At 40.1% G+C, this 20,457-nt stretch overlaps 1 protein-coding gene across 1 annotated transcript in view; it reads left to right on the forward strand.

The window, feature by feature from the left end:
- The window catches only part of PTPN14 (protein tyrosine phosphatase non-receptor type 14), a 124,756-nt gene that overhangs the window by 71,779 nt on the left and 32,520 nt on the right, over positions 1–20,457 (forward strand). The window contains exons 4-6 of the mRNA XM_069852812.1: positions 13,157–13,254; positions 15,966–16,033; positions 18,820–18,890. Coding sequence (XP_069708913.1) covers positions 13,157–13,254; positions 15,966–16,033; positions 18,820–18,890 — 237 coding nt within the window. The remainder of the gene's footprint in view (positions 1–13,156; positions 13,255–15,965; positions 16,034–18,819; positions 18,891–20,457) is intronic.

Here is a 20,457-nt window from a genome sequence, read left to right on the forward strand (position 1 = left end):
TGGATGTCAGTCATTGCTGAGTTTAGAGCACTACTGGAGGATAATATTTAAAATATATATTGAAAAATGTGACAGGGTTTATGGGGTGTATGTGGCACGTTTTATTACTCCAGCTACCATAATGGAGGCGGGGATGGAGCATGGAACAGTTGGACCTTTTTCATGTTTTTTTCATTGTGTCCAAAGAATAGTTTAGAGTTATGCCTGTGCTTCGCCCTGTTTTTAAAGAGTGTTATCTATTTATTTTCAGTCTTGCAGAATATGAGCTAGAGCATACATATGTTCTGGTTAACTCACCACATTTTTTCAGCATGATATTCTAACCTGCCTGGCCATTAACCTGGCTGGCTACCAGGAGAATTTTTAAACTGTTGACTCATATTGCTTCCATATGTAACTTAAACCACTTTTTCCCACAGTGGAGGCAGCTTGAAGGTTGGCTGCATTTTCTTTTCTGGGCAAGAAACAGCATATTTTGAACTGAGTCAGCACATAATCTAAGGAAGTAAATCTAAGCTGTTATTAACTTTTTGGGGTCTAATCTCATTTTTACTGAAATCTTACCTGATTCTAAATTGGGAAAAACCAACAGTTTTTTTGGTGCTCCTTTCTGTGTGAGGTTTAATAGTCTAAAGCATACATACAGCCATGGCTCATCTTTCCATTTCGCATCTTTGTGAGGATGGATCTTCACAACTACCATTATTTTTATGCCATCCAAGGATCTGGGGGCATGAGTTGCTCTCTGTGTGTGGGACTTGATGTTCTGGGGTTGTCACTAATTAAGTGGGAAATGACACATGGGCTGCATGACATGTCGTATGATTGAGGACCTATATATAGGTGGAGCCTATATGTTGTTGAAGCTCTTATTTGCAGTTGGAGTTTGTTTTGTGTCATGCAGCAAAAGAGGGCTGTTGGCTGGTAGAACTGCTCTGCGAAGTGATAGGGTGGTACTCTGTAGAGCGGTCCTTCTGATTTTGCTATGGAGCAAGATGGTAGCTTTGTACGCAAAAGCCCTAGTAACTCAAAGTTCTGCACCAGAGCAATAGCAGCATCTGGCACACATAAACCAGGGTGAGGAGAAAGATCCCTGGGACCCTGTATGGAAATCCTATGATAGTAAGAAGGTGAAGGTAGAGGCAGCAGTTGTATGAGCCCTTGTGGCTTTGCATTCAAAACCCCCCACCGCTGAGTACTGATATTTTATTCTAGCAGACTGCACAAAAGGCTGAAGGAAGTTTAGCAAGAGGAACTTTTCTGACAGGCTTGGATATCAATTTGACCTGTGGACCCTGCTGGTGAAGAGGCAGTCCAGTTAGCACCATTACAGGAAGTTGCATCCTACAAGACTTCTATTTTCTCACTGTGATTTTTTTTGTTGTTGTTGTTTGTGATAGCGTAGAAGAATACTGTTCATCTTCTACAGCGTTTAACATCTGCGTACGAAAAGCAGAATGTAGCATTGCTACCTTCGTTTACCTCCCTGACTCAGTTCTGCTTTTTTTTTTAATGACCAAAAATGAAAGTGTTTCGCTTAATTCAGGAGACATGAGCACATGGTGGAGCATATATTTAGGCTTAACTATTGAGTAGTCTGATTTCAACAGGATTGCCATGTTGAACAACAGCACTTTTAGTTTCTGCTTAAAACCTAGTCCAGATGGATATGTGGCTTTTTTTCAAAGATGTGTGGCTAATGAACTCTTCACTCACAAATGTTTTATTTTGGTGTTTCCACGTAGTATTTATACTTGCATTGAATGTTGGTTTTCAGCTGAAAATGCAGATTTCTTTGCTCTGTATGATTTTGATTGTTTAGCTTTACTTTTGCAAACCCACTCCAGTATTTATAAAGATGAAGGCTATGCTGGTGTCACTGGGGCTTGGCTTTGCTGGCTTCAGCTTGCAGAGACCAAACATAGCGTATGCTGAGAGAGAGGGCTTGTAAGTCAAGAGAATATGGCTTTCCCCCCTTTCTTTTTCTACTCTAAAAGGCATGTTGGTGTTTTGCGCTGTATAATTCTTTAGGTATTTGGATTAACTCTGATAAAATTATAGGTGGTTTTAAAGGAGTTTTGTTGTGCTTATAAATTGTAGTGGGGCTCCCTGTAATTTGTTATAATTAATTCAAGAGTTCAAGGGCAGAAAATCAGAATCACGTTGTGGCATGCCTTCCTTTCTTGCTATAGCATGCCATTACTGGCCTTTTTATGTAAGGTTTAACTTTGTATTTGTGGGTTTATTTGAACTTGGAGTATCCAAAAGGTATGATACACACTTAACAAAATGTACAAGGAGGAATCTGTTGTGGTTGGAGAGTTCCTTTTTAAATTTAGAGAAATTGGTGGATACTGTAAAGCTGCATTTGCTGGCTAAGCCTCTCGCGGAAAGAGAGCGTGTTTCGGAAGGCTTGTGTCATGCCTGTGGGCTGCAACAATGTTGGGGTGCATGTCCATGCTTGTGGCCCATCAGAAATGGCAGGAAAAGAAAAACACTTGCAGAGCACTTTACAACCCAAGCTCAGTCTTTTGCTACCAGCGAGAATGCCGAATGTGATGTTATCTGTCTTAACTGCTAAGGTTTTCACTAGCCATACATTTAACACTAGTGCCAAAGAACCACTACACTTAGATACCAGGCTATACTGGAAGCAGCTGCTCATACATGAGAGGTTATAAAGTGTGTGTTACTTTCCTAAACTGTCCCGTATCAATTTGCAATATATATATTGTTTTCTTTTTTTGAATGCTTCATTTTACTGCAGAAATTTGACTTCATTGACTGATTCACACCAGAAAAAAATGCTTATTGCTCCTAAAATGTTCATACTTTGCACTTCCACTTGAAATCTTCTGCCAGCTGTGTAAAGAATTGGTGGAGGTGGAGATCTGAAGTTTTAATAGACTGTCGTTTGGGAAGTACATGCAATTGAACAACATTTAAGCAGTAAAAGGATGAAATAGAGATGATAAACAACAACCAAGCAGTGCTAAATTCTGATTAGACTTTTTTTTAGGTGTGCGAAGGTTTTCCTGCTGTAGTAGTATCCTTAGTATCCTTAGCCAGGAATTGCCTGTGTATCTGGACCTTAATGTTTGGAAGGCATTGGTATTTGGTTGGAGTATCAGTAGTTAGATGTGGTAGCTTGGCTTGTTTTGTGCACCTCATTGCAGCTTGTGGAGCAAGCCAGCCATGGAGGTTGTGTATTATTTGTCCTTATGCTCACAAGTTGCACATTAAAACAAATGGAAAGTGACTGTCGTTATGAAATTAGCCTGTTTTAGCCAAATCCCCTTTTTCCCCCTAGCTGTAAACTGTTGTGTTTAAAGAGAGAGATTCAGTGATGTGGAGGTAGGTGATATGAATTCTGTTTTGATCTGTCCTCCTTTTTCAGTCCTATGTGTGAAAATGATGCTAACCCAGCATTGTGCTGTCTCATTAGGAAGGGGAAAAGGAATGACACAAATCTTTCCATGTATTTTATTTATTTTATTTTTAGTTTCAGTCATATTTTCCATCCAGCTGCTGGAAGAAACCAGGATGTAGGCAGTTCAATGCTGCTTTTGAACGTTTTCATTTCTCAGTTACCTTAAGCAAACCTTGACCTGCCTTATAAGGTTTTTATGATCAAGAAGTTCCTGTGCTAGAAACCATTATGACTGCATTTATCCTATTGGCATTGACAGCCTGGGTTTCTGAAGGAATTTCCTCCTGCATCTATGACAAAGGCTCTTTCATCTCCTTCCCTTTTTTTTTCTGGAAAGTCTCCTGATTTTTCTGAACCTCTGTGATGGACTGTGGTAGATGTGTTCTCAATAATACCCTTCCAAAAGTATTACACTTTAGTAGTGGAAGTGCAGACATTTCTTTTCAAATTCCACCACAAATCCTAGATAAATAGCTATTGTCTAGTACTGCAAAACATCAGTTTCGCTGGGAGAGAAGTTGATGAAATTCCAGAGGAGTAAGCTGGAGATGTTCTGTTTATCAACACCATCTAAGTTTTTTACAATGGCAAAGACAAGGCTTTAGCACTGCATTACTGATAATGACATCATCAATGCACGTACATCTTTTTTTAAAGTGCCTTTAGATTAAGATGTGCTGATTGAATCCTAGCATCTAAAGTGTGTTTCAGCATGCTCAAGCCCAGAAATCATAACATCATCTTTGCCAATATACTGAACATTATATCCAAGAAGACCAGTCTTGTCTGCCTTTCTTGCCATGTAAAATCCAGTCCAAGTTTGCAGTCAGTCAGTTGAGTGACCCCAATGAAATAAGTAGCATCCAGTAAGCAGAACTCTGGATTGACACTTGGGAACAAAACCTGGATCTCCCAAATCAGACTTGGTTCCCTGCCCAAGTTTATATAAGTAACTTCATCAGCCATGTGCCTCAGATATTCTATTTATAAAATTAGGCTAATGATTTAATACTATTTAAAGCATGCTTTTTCTCAGAAAAGCAGCCAGTAGGAGTTAAGTGTTACTATGATTGCCTCAAATACGTAATAATTAAATAAAAATAAACTTTTGGTCATTATCAATTTTTTCCTGTGATTGCCCATTGAATGGCTAAGTCATGGGCTGAAAGGCTGAGAAAATATGAAAGACCCTGTGTTTAAAATAGAAAATGAGCTTCTCTTTAAAACTTAACATATAGATATCTGTGAAATCCTGTTGCTAAGTAGTATGAAAGCCAAGATCATGGCAATTTTTATGGTGTGAGATGGACAATAGACATGTCAATATCAAAGCTTACGCTTAAAGTAATATTATTAAGTGACAAAAGGCCTCTGTTCTTGAGAAAATACTTCCCCTGTGGGCAGATTGTTGCATAAGTGTACATTGCAGCATCTCTGCTCAGAAGTATATTACCATACTAAGATAAACCTAAATGAGCTGAGTTGGACTGTTATTGTGAATCAATGAGACTTTTATTCTGTTACTAATTTTAGATGACCATATTGTACTTTAATTGCAGATTTATTTTTTTTTAAGTTGGAAAAGAGCTAAAGGTCTTGAGCTAAACCACTTGTGGGCCAATCTGTTTCTCTTTTGGGTCTTAAAGACTTCCTATTTTGGAGATATGAAATGGTAAAGCAGTTCTCTTTTCCTCCAGAGAAGTTAAACTACATAGCTATGTAGTTATCCAATAGATAGGCTTGGTGCCAAAAAGGCACCTAATGAGTTATAAAAAAGTTAGTCATGCCAGTAATTGCATCATTAGAAACAATTTTAAAGGAGTTGTACCTCTTGGGTAACTAGTACGTGTTTTGTATTGCTTTGTGTATTTTCAGGTCTACTCAAGGTAAATAATGACTTGAAATTTCCAGAAAAACACACTGACTGATTTTTTAAAAAAAAGAAATAAGTTTTTTAAAAGACGTTTTCCTTCTGCACTAGAGATAATGTGTATATTGCAAACCATTCCTAGTCCTGAGGTACATAGAAGGAAAGCTAAACTAGGGAAAAATAACAAAGCTCCACAGCATTCAAACAATACTATTCCCTATTTTCTGGATCCTGTCGCCATTTTGTATAATCGTATATATCTATGGATATGCATGAAATATCTATTTAGATTTTAAATCCCTGGGGCAATAAGAGTTTTTTGTTCTGTTCTTGTGCATTTCCTAGGAGAGTTGGATGCTGCTTGATTACTAAGGCTACTCGGTCTAAAAAACATTAAGTAATTATTAATGAAGTATGTGCCTTGAACTTTTTTTGTGGATATCACTAGCAGGAAAATAGTGAAGATAAAGTACACTGGAGCAATCACTCTGCAAAACTAACCCATATTCTTACTCTTGTAAATGATCCTTTAATTTCTCTGCAAAGGTCTAACTTCCAATCGTGATTGGGTCACGTTCTGCATGGCTTGTGGTGTCTGAAACACTAGTTGTTGAGCAGAATTGAGATCAGTAAAATTAATTCACATATTTACTGCATATATAAAAAGGCAACAGGGGTTACACATTAGAAAACAGTAGTGATGGAGGGGTACAATGAATTCAATGACACTATACAAACACTCACATTCTTTTTTGAAGTGACAGGAGAACAAACACAAATCATGATCTTGGGAGGTCTATGCAGAATGGTACAGGCAAATGGAATTTCTCTACATTTACACAGCTGTACCAGAGTCTGAATCTGGGTGCTGCAATTAAATTTTAAACCAGTACCCTTATCTTCTGCTTACTAACACTATTTGGTTTTTGGGGTTTTTTTCCCCTTTGATGTGGTATGTATTGCTAAAATACAGATGTTGATTCAGGAGTTCAGATGGTGTCTCATAGTTGTCCAGTTGCAGCTTATTTACTTTACAGAAAGTGTGTTTTTTTGATGCAATGGATGCAAATATACTTTCAACGTTTTCGGTGTTGGCTAAATAGAGTTGTGGGAAATGATATCCTTATGATTATGGCTTTGTTCAGACTTGTTGTCTACTCCCATTCCCCCTGGAATTATCTACAGGCTGGCAAACTGTAGTAGCCTTTATTATATTGACTATACAACAGCTCTGCTAAAAACATTTAACCCAAAATGAGCAATGAAGGTGAGAGATTTCAGCTCTCAGCCCACTTGGCCATGGTCATATCGCTTCTGCCCTGCACCCCCCTAGTATGCCAGAAGGGCTCTGTGATTAAAGCTACGTAACTCTTAATTTTGAATTTCTTGTCTTTTATTATTTGGGGCTGCAGATTTCAAACTTCTCTTTTGTTCAGTTACCATATGGTTTCCCAACTAAACCACGTAATAGGAGGCTTATGAAATGCATGTTTTTATCTGCTGTTCTGGAACAGCCCACCTCAGTGAATCTATAGCTGAATCATTTTTAAAAATGCTTGATTTCCCTCAAATTATAGATCTGCTTTTGCAATCCAAGCAAGCAAAGAACAGTCTCAGCTAGCATAGTGATATAATAACAGCATTTAACATCATTTCAGATGGAGGAGCCTCAAATCCTTGACAGAATGTGGGCCAAATTCTCTTCTCTGTTGTCTGGGCAGAGAGCCTTACCGCAGCTTTGCAGCAAGGCTGAGCCATGTATCTGTGGCTGGTAGATCTATTAGAACCACCTAACTGAGCTTCCACCAGGGTAGACTCCTACTCTTCCTTGACAGTGAAATAAGCTACACCAGTTGATGCTTTGTTAAAAAAGGTGTCTCAGTTTGTGCTGTATGTGACCACTATGAAAGCAGATGTCAGGGGACATCTGAGGTGGATGACCCTGGTCACTGTCAGTACAGGGATAAATATCAAGCTGGTACTGACTGTAGGTTCTGCCTCAATCTTCTTCAGTTTATCTTGGCACTTCCATTGAAAAATGTGTCAGAACAATAGCAGGTGATTGTTTTTCAGTGTGTTTCCCTGTGAAAGGTTACAACTTCCATGAGATTTTTTGTGATGGATATACTACTTAATATAAGACAGCTGATTATATACGTCTTAAATTCTTACGGCATGTCAATCTACAATATATAATAAATCCTAAACTTTTATCCTACTGCAGGATTAGGAAGTGCAATGCTGTATCATAGTATTGTAAAGCATTTCTATTAAGATCATAGAATCACCAGCCTGGAAAGGACTTGTTGGATCATGGAGTCCAACCATCCCTATCTGCCACTAAACCATGTCCCTAAGCATCTCGTCTACCCATCTTTTAAATACCTCCAGGGATGGTGACTCAACCACCTCCCTGGGCAGCCTGATCCAGTGCCTGATGACACTTCCTGTGAAATTTTTTTTCGTGATATTCAGTCTGGACCACCCTTAGTGAAGATGAGGCCATTCCCCCTTGTCCTATCACCTCTTACTTGAGAGAAGAGGCCATCTCCCTCCTCTCTACAACCTCTTTTCAGGTAGTTGTAGAGAGCATTAAGGTGTCCCCTCAGCCTTCTCTTCTCCAGGCTAAACAACCCCAGTTCCCTCAGCCGCTTGAATTCAGCTCCTTGAATACTGTGTTCAGTTCTGGGCCCCTCACCACAAGAAGGATGTTGAGGCTCTGGAGTGTGTCCAGAGAAGAGCGACAAAGCTGGTGGAAGGGCTGGAGAACAAGTATTACAAGGAGCGGTCTCACCAGTGCTGAGTACAGAGGGAGAATAACCTCCCTGGAACTGCTGGCCACGCCACTTCTGATACAAGCCAAGAGGCCATTGGCCTTCTTGGCCACCTGGGCACACTGCTGGCTCATGTTCAGTCAGCTGTCAACCAACACCCCCAGGTCCTTCTCCTCCAGGCAGCTTTCTAGTAACTCTTCCCCTAGTCTGTAGCACTGCACAGGGTTGTTGTGCCCCAAGTGCAGGACCCGGCACTTGGCCTTGTTAAACTTCATGCCATTGGGCTCAGCCCAGTGGTCCAGCCTGTTCAGATCCCTTTGGAGACCCTCCCTACCTTCCAGCTAGATCGACACTACCTCCCAGCTTAGTGTCGTCCACAAACTTGCTAAGGGTGCACTCAATGCCTTCATCCAGGTCATTGATAAAGACACTGAACAGGGCTGGACCCAGCACTGAGCCCTGGGGAACACCACTTGTGACTGGCCTCCAGCTGGAGTTAACTCCATTTACCACCACTCTTTCGGCCCGGCCATCCAACCAGTTTTCAACCCAGGAGAGCGTTTGTCCAGAGGCTGACAGTTTCCTAAGCAGAATGTTGTGAGAAACTGTGTCAAAGGCTTTACTGAAGTCCAGGAAGATACATCCACAGCCTTTCCCTCATCCAGTAAGCAGGTCACTTTGTCATAGAAGGCGATCAGGTTAGTTTGGCAAGAACTGCCTTTCATGAACCCATGTTGACTGGGCTTGATCACCCAGTTATCTTGCTTATGCTGTATGATAGGACTCAAGATCACCTGTTCCATGACTTTCCCCAGCACTGAGGTGAGGCTGATAGGCTTGTAGTTTCCTGGGTCCTCTTTCCAATCTTTCTTGGAAATGGGCACAACATCAGCCAGCCTCCAGTCAAGTGGAACTTCCCAGTCTTTCAGGACTGCTGGTAGAAGATGGAAAGGGGTTTGGCCAGCACATCCGCCAGCTCCCTCCATACCCTTGGGTGTATCCCATCTGGCCCCATAGACTTGTGAGTGGTCTCCCTGGTCCTCCTTTACTATTGATGTGTTTGTAGAAAGATCTTTTATTATCTTTCACAGAATTGTCCAGTCTGAGTTCTAGTTGGGCTTTAGCCCTCCTGATTTTTCCTCTAGACGATCTCACTTCTTCCCTGTAGTCCACCCAAGATGCCTGCCGCTTCTTCCAAAGCTCGTAGACATTCCTCTTCTTTTGGATGTCCACACAGATCTCTCTGCTCAACCAAGCTGTTTTGGTTTTTTTTTCACAATGGCTCATTTTCTGACACATGGGGCCAGCTTGCTCCTGCGCTGCCAGGATTTCCTTCTTTAAAAGCACCCAGCCCTCTTGGGCTCCCATGCCCTTAAGGACTGTCTCCCATGAGACTTCATCAACCGGCCTTCTGAACAGTCCAAAGTCTGCCCTCTGGAAGTTTAAGATGGCCATTCTGCCAACACCCCTCCTCACCTCACCTAGAACTGAGAATCCTATCATCTCACGATCGCTTTGCTGCAGGCGTTTTCCAGCCGTCACGTCTCTCACAAGGCCTTCTCTGTTCACGAACAGCAGGTCCAGGAGGGCACCTTCCCTTGTTGGCCCACTCAGCAGTTGTGTGAGGAAGTTGTCTTCCACACACTCTGCGAACTTCCTAGACTGCTTCCTCTTTGCTGTTTTGTACTTCCAGCAGACATCTGGTAGATTAAAGTCTCCCACAAGGACAAGAACTAGCGATATTGAAACTTCTCCTTGTTGTTTGTAGAAGAGCTCATCAGCGTCTTATTCCTGGCTAGGTGGTCTATAACAGTCTCCCATCACAATATCTGCCTTCTTGTGGACTCCTCTGATTTTTACCTACAGACACTCAATCCTATCATCACCATTATCAAGCTCAAGGGTATCAAAGCACTCTCTAACATAGAGGGCTAACCCACCACCTCTCCTACCTTTCCTGTCCTTCCTGAAGAGTTTATATCCCACCATAGCAGCACTCCAATTATACGAGTTGTCTCACCGTGTTTCCGTGATGGCAGTTATGTCATAGTCTCCTTGCCCTACAATAGCTTCCAGTTTCTCCTGTTTCTGGCCCATGCTGCTTGCATTGGGGTAGATGCACTTCAGCTGGGCTGTTAATCCCACAGCTCTCATAAAGGGAATAGTCTTCATTCTCAAATGACTGGTCCTTAGATTATCTAACCCATCAGTGCTGTTTACATCTTTTCCGTCATGACGTGTACTCGCCCCGACTTGTTCTGCGTTCACATACTGGAGGTCTTTGCCAGTACACAATTTTTTTCAGCGTGACCTGTTTCTGACAGCGAAACACCTGTAAATGGGCATCTTTCTCATAAAATTGGTGTTGACTGCTGTCTTAGAACAATTTTTCTAAAATTGCAACTAAAAGTCCACATACCTGTTTCTTTTGAAAGTCTTGGTCATAATATTTGATGCTACAGTAACGACATTGATATTGTATTTTAGATGATGCTTAGCTGAATAATCTTTTCTGTGGTTTATCTATAGTTTTGTGGGTGCTGTTGTTGAAATCATAGATGCACTACACCTGGTGACACTCTTGACTTTTTGGAGCTAGGGTGTCACTGCAAGATTTTTACACTGTTTTGACTTTCATATGTTCTCTTAACTTTGTGCTTTTTTTAACAATAGCTCTGACTTCATGGTAGATGTGGATTTTGTTCTGATAGACTAGGATATATAACTTGTGCATGTATATGTAGCATTGACATAAATATCCTGCTTTGGGACTACAAGTCTTGGAGACCAGATTCGGCAAATGCTTGCTCACTTGCATACTTGATAAAGCAGCTTATGTCAAACACAAAAGTGGAAACAAACTGGTTTGTATCCCAGACTGAGTAAGTGCGAAACCTGGGGCTGAAGCACTCTCTCAATCAAGTTTCAAAATTTCCTGAATTTTTAATCTTCATTAGACTCTGTGAAAGCCAAATCTAAGCATTATAAAAGGAATTCTGTTTTTCCTGTTTGAAAATGTTCTTCTGCCATTTTAGGGAATAAGACGGGGAGGAGGAAGCCAAAAACCAGTAAACTAACAGTTACCTTTTAAGTGCACCTAAAAGTTGTAAAATCAGGAAGGGACTTCTCAGATGAGAAGAGTGTGTGCAGAGGTCTTTGCTGAGAGGATTTCTCTGTCCTGCCATGCTTGCAGCCTCTAAATAGCATGCTGCCTTGAGAGTACAAGTCTGGTCAGAGCATTGGTGCTGTCTAGTGGTAAGTTACTGCATCTCACATCACTGACAGAAGAGTTAACTGAACAAAAACGTAGAACACTGTATTTGATTTATAGCCCTCAAAGCATGGCTTCAATTATGCTGGTTTTTAGACACGTAGGTATTGTCTAATGCCTCCAAAGAGAATTAAATGGTAATGTTGGTGAGAATAGTCAAGGCAGTGCAGCGATGTCACAGTGGTTCTCCTTTCCCATTGGGACTGAGAAAGTGACTTACACTCTAAACCAAGATCAAAATAGTTTCTTTGCTATTCCCAAAGGTTCAAATTTAAGGTCATATGTTATGCGGTGGTTGCAGCCAAGTCCAGTTAGGAGTTTACTGTCTCCAGTCTTTCTGATTGTTCTTTGCTGTCTGCCTTGCGGGGGCTGCGGTTTCTGAGGCTGGCCGGCATGCTTGTGTACCATTTCTTTCTAGCCTGGTTTATGTCAATTAATGATTTTTATAAATCCATGCCACCCTAAGGGGTGGCCCTTTCTGTTAAAGGTGGGGTGAGTAGGCACGCAGCTGAAGGGAGCAGTGTCCTCCTAACCTGGTTCAGCTGCAGCCAGACTGGCATGTCTGGTCACAGCTTGAGAAACTGCTTTGTTAGTTTTGGTCATTTCCTAACTTGGGCTACCCAATTTCAACAGTTGCTATCAGCAGGTCTGGAGGGTGGGCACATGAGGCTGAGTGCAGCTATGGACTGCGGCTACACTGGCATAATACCTTTATGTTTGGGCTCAGACCCTGATGGGGGCTGGAATGTTGAGATGGAATTGTTTCATTTTAGCTGGGAAAGGTTACACATGTCTGCACCAAAAGTTTGAGCCAATGGAGGCAAGACATTATATCACTGTTAACCTTATTCAGTTATTGGCACGTCAGTGGTCAATACGGCATCCTTGCAATTGTGGCTGTAAGTTCTTCAGCTGCCAGTCTTGCCCCTGCTTGGTTTTACTGCCCAATGCATACAGGCAGCTCAAGGGAATATGCATTGGTGACTGCAGAATAAAAAGTTGTGGCCTGTTAATGAAGCTATTTCTACTGCACTTCAAACCTGATATGCCAGAGGGACTGGTACATGTCCTTGCCCTGCTGCTTTTGCCAGCTTGGCTGTTGGTCTGGTCCAGTTCAGCAGATGGGAGGGATACGTGGATGAGAACAGTAACTTGTTAAGCTTTTTGTGGAAAGCTTCTTGTTTGTCTTTATCTACTCTATTGCAATTTTAAGGTGAAATGTGTGAATTCTGTTGCTGTCGTTAAAACTAACATAGCTTGTCCTGTGGTTACTTACCGCGGACTAGCAAGTACATAATAGTAGAAGTTGGTTTTGCTTGATTGTCTAAGTCATCCTTACAGATGAGAGATGCCAATTTAAAAATCTTTTATATGGGCCATAGATTAAATTATGTCAATAGGCCAATGTGTAATGATAAAGCTCTTCCTTCTGTTGAACTGGTGATGCTGGAGCAAAACCATGAGAATTAATATGCAACAGCCTCTTTTTCTGTTGGTGATTGCACGATCTGCAATAACCTCTACAAAACTGATAGAGGAGGTAAACCCAGCAGATGTCCCTTTTCTATGTAGTCTAGGAAACACAAATTTGAAGTTTTTCTTTTCTTTTTCATCCACCTGGAAGCATTGTGCATGAAGGGATTGTAGTCATTTGCATTGGCAATGTGGAACTTCCGAAGCCAGACACAAACTGCTGTGTAACAACCTGACCTTTTTGTAGTGAGTTTTTCTTGCTTCCAGCAGGCTTTTGTTCTGTAGAAAATGTACAAACATGTAAGTGTTCTAATTTGTGCTTTTTTTTTTTTTTGTAGATATCAGTATTACCTACAAGTGAAAAAAGATGTTCTCGATGGCCGATTACTTTCTTCACTGGAGCAGAGAATTCGACTAGCTGGTTTGGCAGTGCACGGTAAGATGATGTGACCTGATAGCCCTTTTCCAGCATTGTCTTCTTTGTTTTGTTCTAAATGTTGACTGGTCACTAACTATGGCCTTGTATGACTGCTTCTGACAACACTGGGCTTTCTATTGGTTTAAAAGTGCGTAGGTAGACTGCTGTTGATGAAATACTGATATCCTCAGAGAAGGACCGATGGTCCACATCACAGTGTTCAACTTTCCTATTTCTAAAATCCATATTAATGAATCTGAACTAAACTCCAGCTCTTCCAACCCCAGCCACGGATTACTTTGCAGTAATGAATTTGCTTCACATTCTCTGGTTTGAAATGCAATTACATCAAAGAGCATAGCAACAGCTTTAATTTTGCCTTTAATTAAGAGCTCGTTTCACTGTATAGTGCTTTCTGAAGTATGAAAGAACACATGACCATAATTGTTATGTGAGTTATAAATTAGTAATAAACTACTTCTTATAATGTGATTTTTATTCTGAGCCTCCTAAGGACATCCATAAAAGTGAGATCATATAATGTGTATGGGCAGAGGAGGAACCCCTGTATTTGGAGAAAGAATGTTTTAGTCCATCCACGACTTACTATGAGAATCTAAGGTAGAGTTTCAGCAATCATGCTCTGGGCATGTCCCCTGATGAGAGAGAAGGGGGAAAAACATACATAAATAACAAACATGAAGATCAGGTATTTGAAAGTTAAAGATTCAGTGGATGGTAATGCTAATATTAACTTTCTTAGGGCAACAGAAATTCCTTTTTGCTATCTTATTTCTTGGTTAAAAATTGAAGAAAAATTGTTTCCTGTCAAATCTTGAAATTTTTTTATTAATAAAGGAAAATATATGTATAAGATTCTATATTGAATCCTGCAATTTAAGTAAACGAAGTTCTTCCTGTGTGTGAGTTAGGGCTAAATAGATTTTGAAATTGTTTCACCGGTCCTATGTTTTTGGGGCTTTTTGCTAACTTTGAGAGTGAGTCAGTCTTTGTAATCAGTTTGGAATAATAACTTTTATTCTGAATTTTCACATAATCAATTATATTTCAAATATTATTGCATCAGAATGCTGCATCTAATATTTTTCACTTTATTCCTGACCTTGTATTACTCCCTTTGCAGTTGCATGTGATGCAATCAAAGATATTTGAAATACTTATTTCTTTTAAACTTACAGGCTTTATTTCATGTCCATTTTGATTTCTTTCTATTTATGTTAAAACATAACTCTGAGGTGAAAACAAAATGAAACTGCATTTTTGGCATCTTGCAATACATGAAATTGCCTAGAAGCTTTGAAAGAATGTATGATTTATGGTGGGGATTTCCAGCTTCTATAATATGAGAATCTTGTAGATGGTGTTTGATCCAGTTGAATTAATATAAAATAAAAACCTCCTGGCAAGATATTCTTTTGATATAAGCTGTTGTATATTTAACAGATAGATAAATAGTAGGCTTTATTTTAGTTTGGGGCCTAGGGGTTTTTTGTTGTTTTTTTTTTTTTAAATACAATTTAGCCTTTAGGAAGCATTTTCAAATGCCACAATTTCAGGGACATTTAGAGAAGAATCCTCAGCCTGACAGATAAATGAATATGAGCATGGAGATGAATACTTCTTAGATAGCCACAGAAGAAGTAGGAAAGTGAGTAGAAAAGTGTCAGACAGTCAATTAAACTGATATAATGCCTGCACTGTTACACTGGCTGCAGAAGGATATGACCAGTCTCCCCCAGTCCATATTTGACAGTTTTTAACAGACTCATAGAATCGTAGAACAACCAGGTTGGAAGAGACCCACCGGATCATCGAGTCCAACCATTCCTATCAACACTAAACCATTCCCCTTAGCACCTCGTCCACCCGTGCCTTAAACACCTCCAGGGAAGGTGACTCAACCACCTCCCTGGGCAGCCTGTTCCAGTGCCCAATGACCCTTTCTGTGAAGAATTTTTTCCTAATGTCCAGCCTAAACCTCCCCTGGTGGAGCTTGAGGCCATTCCCTCTTGTCCTGTCCCCTGTCACTTGGGAGAAGAGGCCATCACCCTCCTCTCTACAACCTCCTTTCAGGCAGTTGTAGAGTGCAATGAGGTCTCCCCTCAGCCTCCTCTTCTCCAGGCTAAACAACCCCAGCTCTCTCAGCAGCTCCTCGTAAGACCTGCTCTCCAGCCCCCTCACCAGCTTCGTTGCTCTTCTCTGGACTCGTTCCAGAGCCTCAGCATCCTTCTTTTTAAATTCCTGGGCTGTAAAATAAGGTATCTTTTGTACAATTGTGTAGAACTGTAGTAGAGGTATGTTAATTTGTTTTTTCCCCCCCGGTCAGGGTTGGGAAGTTGGAGTAGCAAAAGTGTGCAGCCTTTTTGAAGAGGCTGAGCAATCCCAGCCTTGTTACATGATGGTATTAGTTCATGGAGGCTACAGAGGAAGCAACTCTTGCACTCCTGATGGTCAAGCGTTGCAAATGGTCATAATATTAGAGATCAAAAGAGAGAAATTACTTGTTGGCTGCTATTTGATCTCTGGTAATAACACTACTATTTTCAAACCTCCATGTTAAAAGCTAGAGTACAAGCAGAAATCTTTGTCCTGGATTTTGGCTTCAGAGAGAACTCGCCCACTTGAAATTAAGCATCTGTGCAAAGGTTGAGTGTGGTCTTAACATGTGTGGAAAATGCTAAAATGAGTAATTGTATTGTTTTTTCCAGCGGATTTTGGAGACTATAACCAGTTTGAATCTCATGACTTCCTTCGAGAATATGTCTTGTTCCCTATGGTGAGTTCTCTCTCTCTCTCTTTTGTGGTCTTTTAAGAATAATTTCTCCATGCCTCAAAGATGTCTTTGTTGATAATAGAGTAAAAGCACAGTAAAAGTGCTGAACTATTAATAGTGGAAACAAACTTTGCTCCCCCAAACCTGCAATGGTATTTGAATGAATATATACTATGGAAATCTAGCCCTCTTTCAATTTTTATTAAGCCTTTACTAGGAATATGTGTCAACAGAACAACTGTACTTGGAATCGAAATAGAAGATGCAACTATTTGAAAAGCTGTATATTAGCAGTACTTCAGTATTAGTAACATAGCATAATAAGGGGATAGGGTGCTGATGTAGTAAATGTTGTGTCATAGGACAAATTATGCAGCCCTCCCTTAAAAGAATGTGAATTTATATGAGCTGATTAATAGACTAAAGTCTGAACCTGGTCTTCTTAAAATGTTCTCCAGGGACTACACTCCAAATTTGGTTTAAGTTCACATTGTAAGCTAACAAATAATTTGAATGTTGAGGAAAGTGCTTTAGGTCACCAACAGTGTTAGAAGCTCTGGTGACATATGTCAAGCACTTGCATTCCATGATATTGAACCTCTCTGGAAGGCTGGATTGGCAAAAAAAAAAACCCAAACAAAAAACATACTGAGGTTAAGGCTGGCTTTATCTTAAATGAAGAAATCCATCAGCACAAGTCTTGAACATAATCATCGTAAAATGTAAAAGATTTTGGAATTCTTTTGAACTGGAGAAAAAATTTGGAAGTAGGGTGGGGTTCCCAGGCTCTGAATGTAACTGCCTAGAAGTTAAGGCATCTGATTTCTCTCTGCAATTAGTGGAGCGGTAGAGGGAGAATGATTCATCTCACTGTAATTTGAAGGCTTGAGAAAGGCACTTCCAGAAGCATTTCATCCTGCTTACTGGCACTCTTTGTACAGGAACTGCAATAGATAGCCCATTCTCAAGTCCAAAGAGGTGACAGCTGCACAGTGTCTTGAAATGAACGTGCAATTTTTAGCTGGTAGGCAGAATACCACCTGAAAAAGAGTCAGAAGGGAAAAAGGTAATTAATGTAACATTTAGAGGTCAGAATATGCTTTATGTAGCTAGAATGGGGCTTCAGAATTGACATTTGTGAAGAAAATTCTGTTAGCCTGACCAGTGGAGCCCAATTTCTTTGATACACCACATTTATTTATTCATAAGTAATTGATAATCTTGTGTATAGGTGATGTTGTGCACAATGGTGTAAGTGGGAAGGTGATGACTGCAAATATAGACTGAGAAATGTGTCATTGAGCTGTCACTTTGCAAATTACTGAACTTCTGCAAGCTTCTTTCAACATACTGATATAATTCTTCTATTTAGTAAAAAAAATAGGGAGGGATGAGGCCTCCAGATGAGCTTTCAGGTAGTTATATTTCGATCTCGTTGATGAGTTTACTGTTTGGACGCATCTCCTAGAACCTCCAATTTTTAGTCAGCTGTCTACATGGTGCTGTAGACAGCTCTTGTGTTTTGCACATGTTCACTTTGTGGTATCTTGCCTTTCACCTTTGCTACTACTGCTAAATTTAACAATCTCTGCAAAGTGTCTGCTTCCTACAGCCTATTTTTAAATCAACTGTTTCTCTAGGCATTTCTTTAACTACTTGTCTTTGCTTTTCTGGGGAGGAGTGGATAACATAATAGGAAATATTTCACTGCAAGTTCAGTGACAGTAGCAAAGTGCTACTGATATAAGCTAGTCCTGAAGCAAGTGGGAGGATTTGAGTGAATCTCAGGCACAGAAAGAGCCTCCAACAAGAACGTTGCTATAAATTCTTTAGTGAAGTGAGCTGGTGGATGAGGGAGGGGCAGCTACATTTGTACTGTTTGATCTTGTGAGGATACAGTGTGTGTCAAATGGCATTTCTTCAGCAGTGAAAAGAACAAAGTTATGTACACAGTACACCCCACAGGTGTGTAGCTATGCATAGGCATGTATCATGCCATTTTTCATTAGCACGCTACCTCTTTCACATTTTTTTGTGGCAGAAGCAAATATCAGAGGGAGGGCCCCATTGAGCAAGAAACAGGCAGTGTATTTAAGCACATTGCATGCAGCCTTAAGGCTTTTAAAAATAAGAATAAGAAAGTTTTGCAATAAAGTTTTCAGCTTCCTTTTTTTTTTGCCTTGCGTTTATGAGCAGAATTTCTTTATAAACTTACCAATTATTTCAGAATTGTTTCTACCACACATTATTGAATTTGCAGAGGATGAAAATTTCTGCTCAGAAATGTGTTGCAAGCATAAAGTACATTTTACTACATATTTGAAGAGGTAGCAAAACTTTCAATCCCTTTTAACATGGCAAAGGGAATACCTGTGGGTTGCAGGACAGAAAATAACCGTGACTTCATTTTCCATGGTCTATGCATTATTTGGGGTGGTTTTAGAAGGTATATTTTAAGTTGTAGACTTCCAAGTGTTTTTAAAACATGTTTAGTCCTTATCCATGCTTTGTACTTTGTTATTTAGTTTGGAATAATAAGTACCTTACTACTGTTTAACCGTATTATTTTACACTCCTCCCAAAAAAAGGTATCAAAATCCCAGACCCTCTTGTTCTCCTTGAATATTTTCAGCATCCTGTGCTCTGAATTTTCAGTGCAGGTGGTGATAGGTTCTCACCTGGCAGAAAGCAAACAGGAAACAATCCTGAAACATCATAATTCCTGTCTTGTATCCTGTAGTCTCTCTCTTTGGATGACTAGTTTTCAATACTACTTCTTGTTCTTACAGGACTGGACTCAAGATGAAGCTGTCTTGGAGGAGCTGATTCAAAAGGTTGCTCAGGAGCACAGAACTCACAGGTCAACTTGACATGTTAATATCTGGATTGTTTTTTCTATTGTCATCATCCTCCTAGGACTTTCCTTCTTCCCATGCTTTTTTGGCAGGGGTAGACAAGCCAATCTTCATGTTACTACTATGCTACATCTTGCTGGATTTTTAATTAGTCTGTTACAAAAGATTATCTGCCTCTTGTGAACAGAAAATGGCCAAGGAACTTAATCCCAAATAAATGAGCATTTGCACCATAATGTTTAATAACAATGTGTAATGTTACTTGCATTTTGTAGTAGACTCTTTTCTCTTCTTGGTTTCATTAAAATCCTGATGGTGAAAGGCCCTGTTACTTGATCAAGGATGGTCCAAGGGTCTGTTCAAGGGTTTTCTCTCATTTAAGAGAGGTGAGGATACACATGCTCTCAATCTAATGGAAATGAAAATAACGGAAGTTGCATTTTAAGTCTAGTTATGGAAAAGATGCAATATACTGTTACTAATTAATGAGCTAGGACTGTATGTATTAATGCTTCAGCACCAACACCTTCTTTGTAAACAGGCTTCTTTCGTGTCATCTGGGTGTTTTCGTAGTAGAAATATTCAAAGCTCTAGAATGCTGTTCTTAGAAAAATGGCAACGCCTATACGTCATTGGAACTATTTTTTTGTGTTATACTATGCATTTGCATTTAAAGATTTATTACATGAAATGGAATAGGATTATTATGTGAAGGGTGCAGCACTCCCCATTGTACGACAAAAATTAGTTGTAAACAGGCTAATACCAGTCTCTCAGTCTAAAGCCGTTCTCAGTCCAAGTTTCAATACAAGCTTAGGCCTTTGATGCAACCAAAGAGTTAGCTTCCAAGCTGGCCATGAACAGACCTGGTGCAGTTCTCTTTCTGCCATGGGCTGCTTGTGTGATCTTGGTTAACTCACAGGCATGAAAGCAAATATATCCCTCCCCTGCTATTCTCTTTAGTGCTATTTCTGCAACACAAAGAACAAATACTTATCCTCATTTCAGCAGGTAGCTCACCTTCCACCTCTTTTCTCTCTCTCTTCCTCCCAAATATTGGTCTAGCTCCTATATTTCTGTTTATAAACTGTGGTACGGAGGAGCAAAGAGGAGAACCACTAATTCTTTTGGAGCAATCTGCAATATATTCTGACCTGCTTTTGAGAATTGAAATCTGAATTCCTGAGCTGTGACAGCAGCATGTGTAGACATGTGTGTAAAAGTTTTCAGGTGATGTGTCCTCTATTATGAAAGAGAATCTTTTCACCGTTTGATTTAGAGCCTGTGTTTTTGAACAGCCAGAAGGAAAATGTAGGTCCTCCCTTTTAAGTAGTTTTAAGCAACTTCAGTGGATTTGTATACTATTTATGCAAATTAGAATCCTTATGGCTCAAATTGGTCATCCAGAACTAGGCACAACCTGATGCAATGGCCTGATGTTTTAATAAAGCCTGAAAATATTTGCGTGCAGAAGCAACTGAGTAATATGAACAGTTCGCTTTATTCCTCCTGTACTTTACATTAGCAACATTTAGTAAAATTCCTTCCCTGGCTCATTAATGATGAAAATTA

This window comes from Phaenicophaeus curvirostris, chromosome 2 (genome assembly GCF_032191515.1).
Source record: "Phaenicophaeus curvirostris isolate KB17595 chromosome 2, BPBGC_Pcur_1.0, whole genome shotgun sequence".
Classification (NCBI taxonomy): Eukaryota; Metazoa; Chordata; class Aves; order Cuculiformes; family Cuculidae; genus Phaenicophaeus; species Phaenicophaeus curvirostris.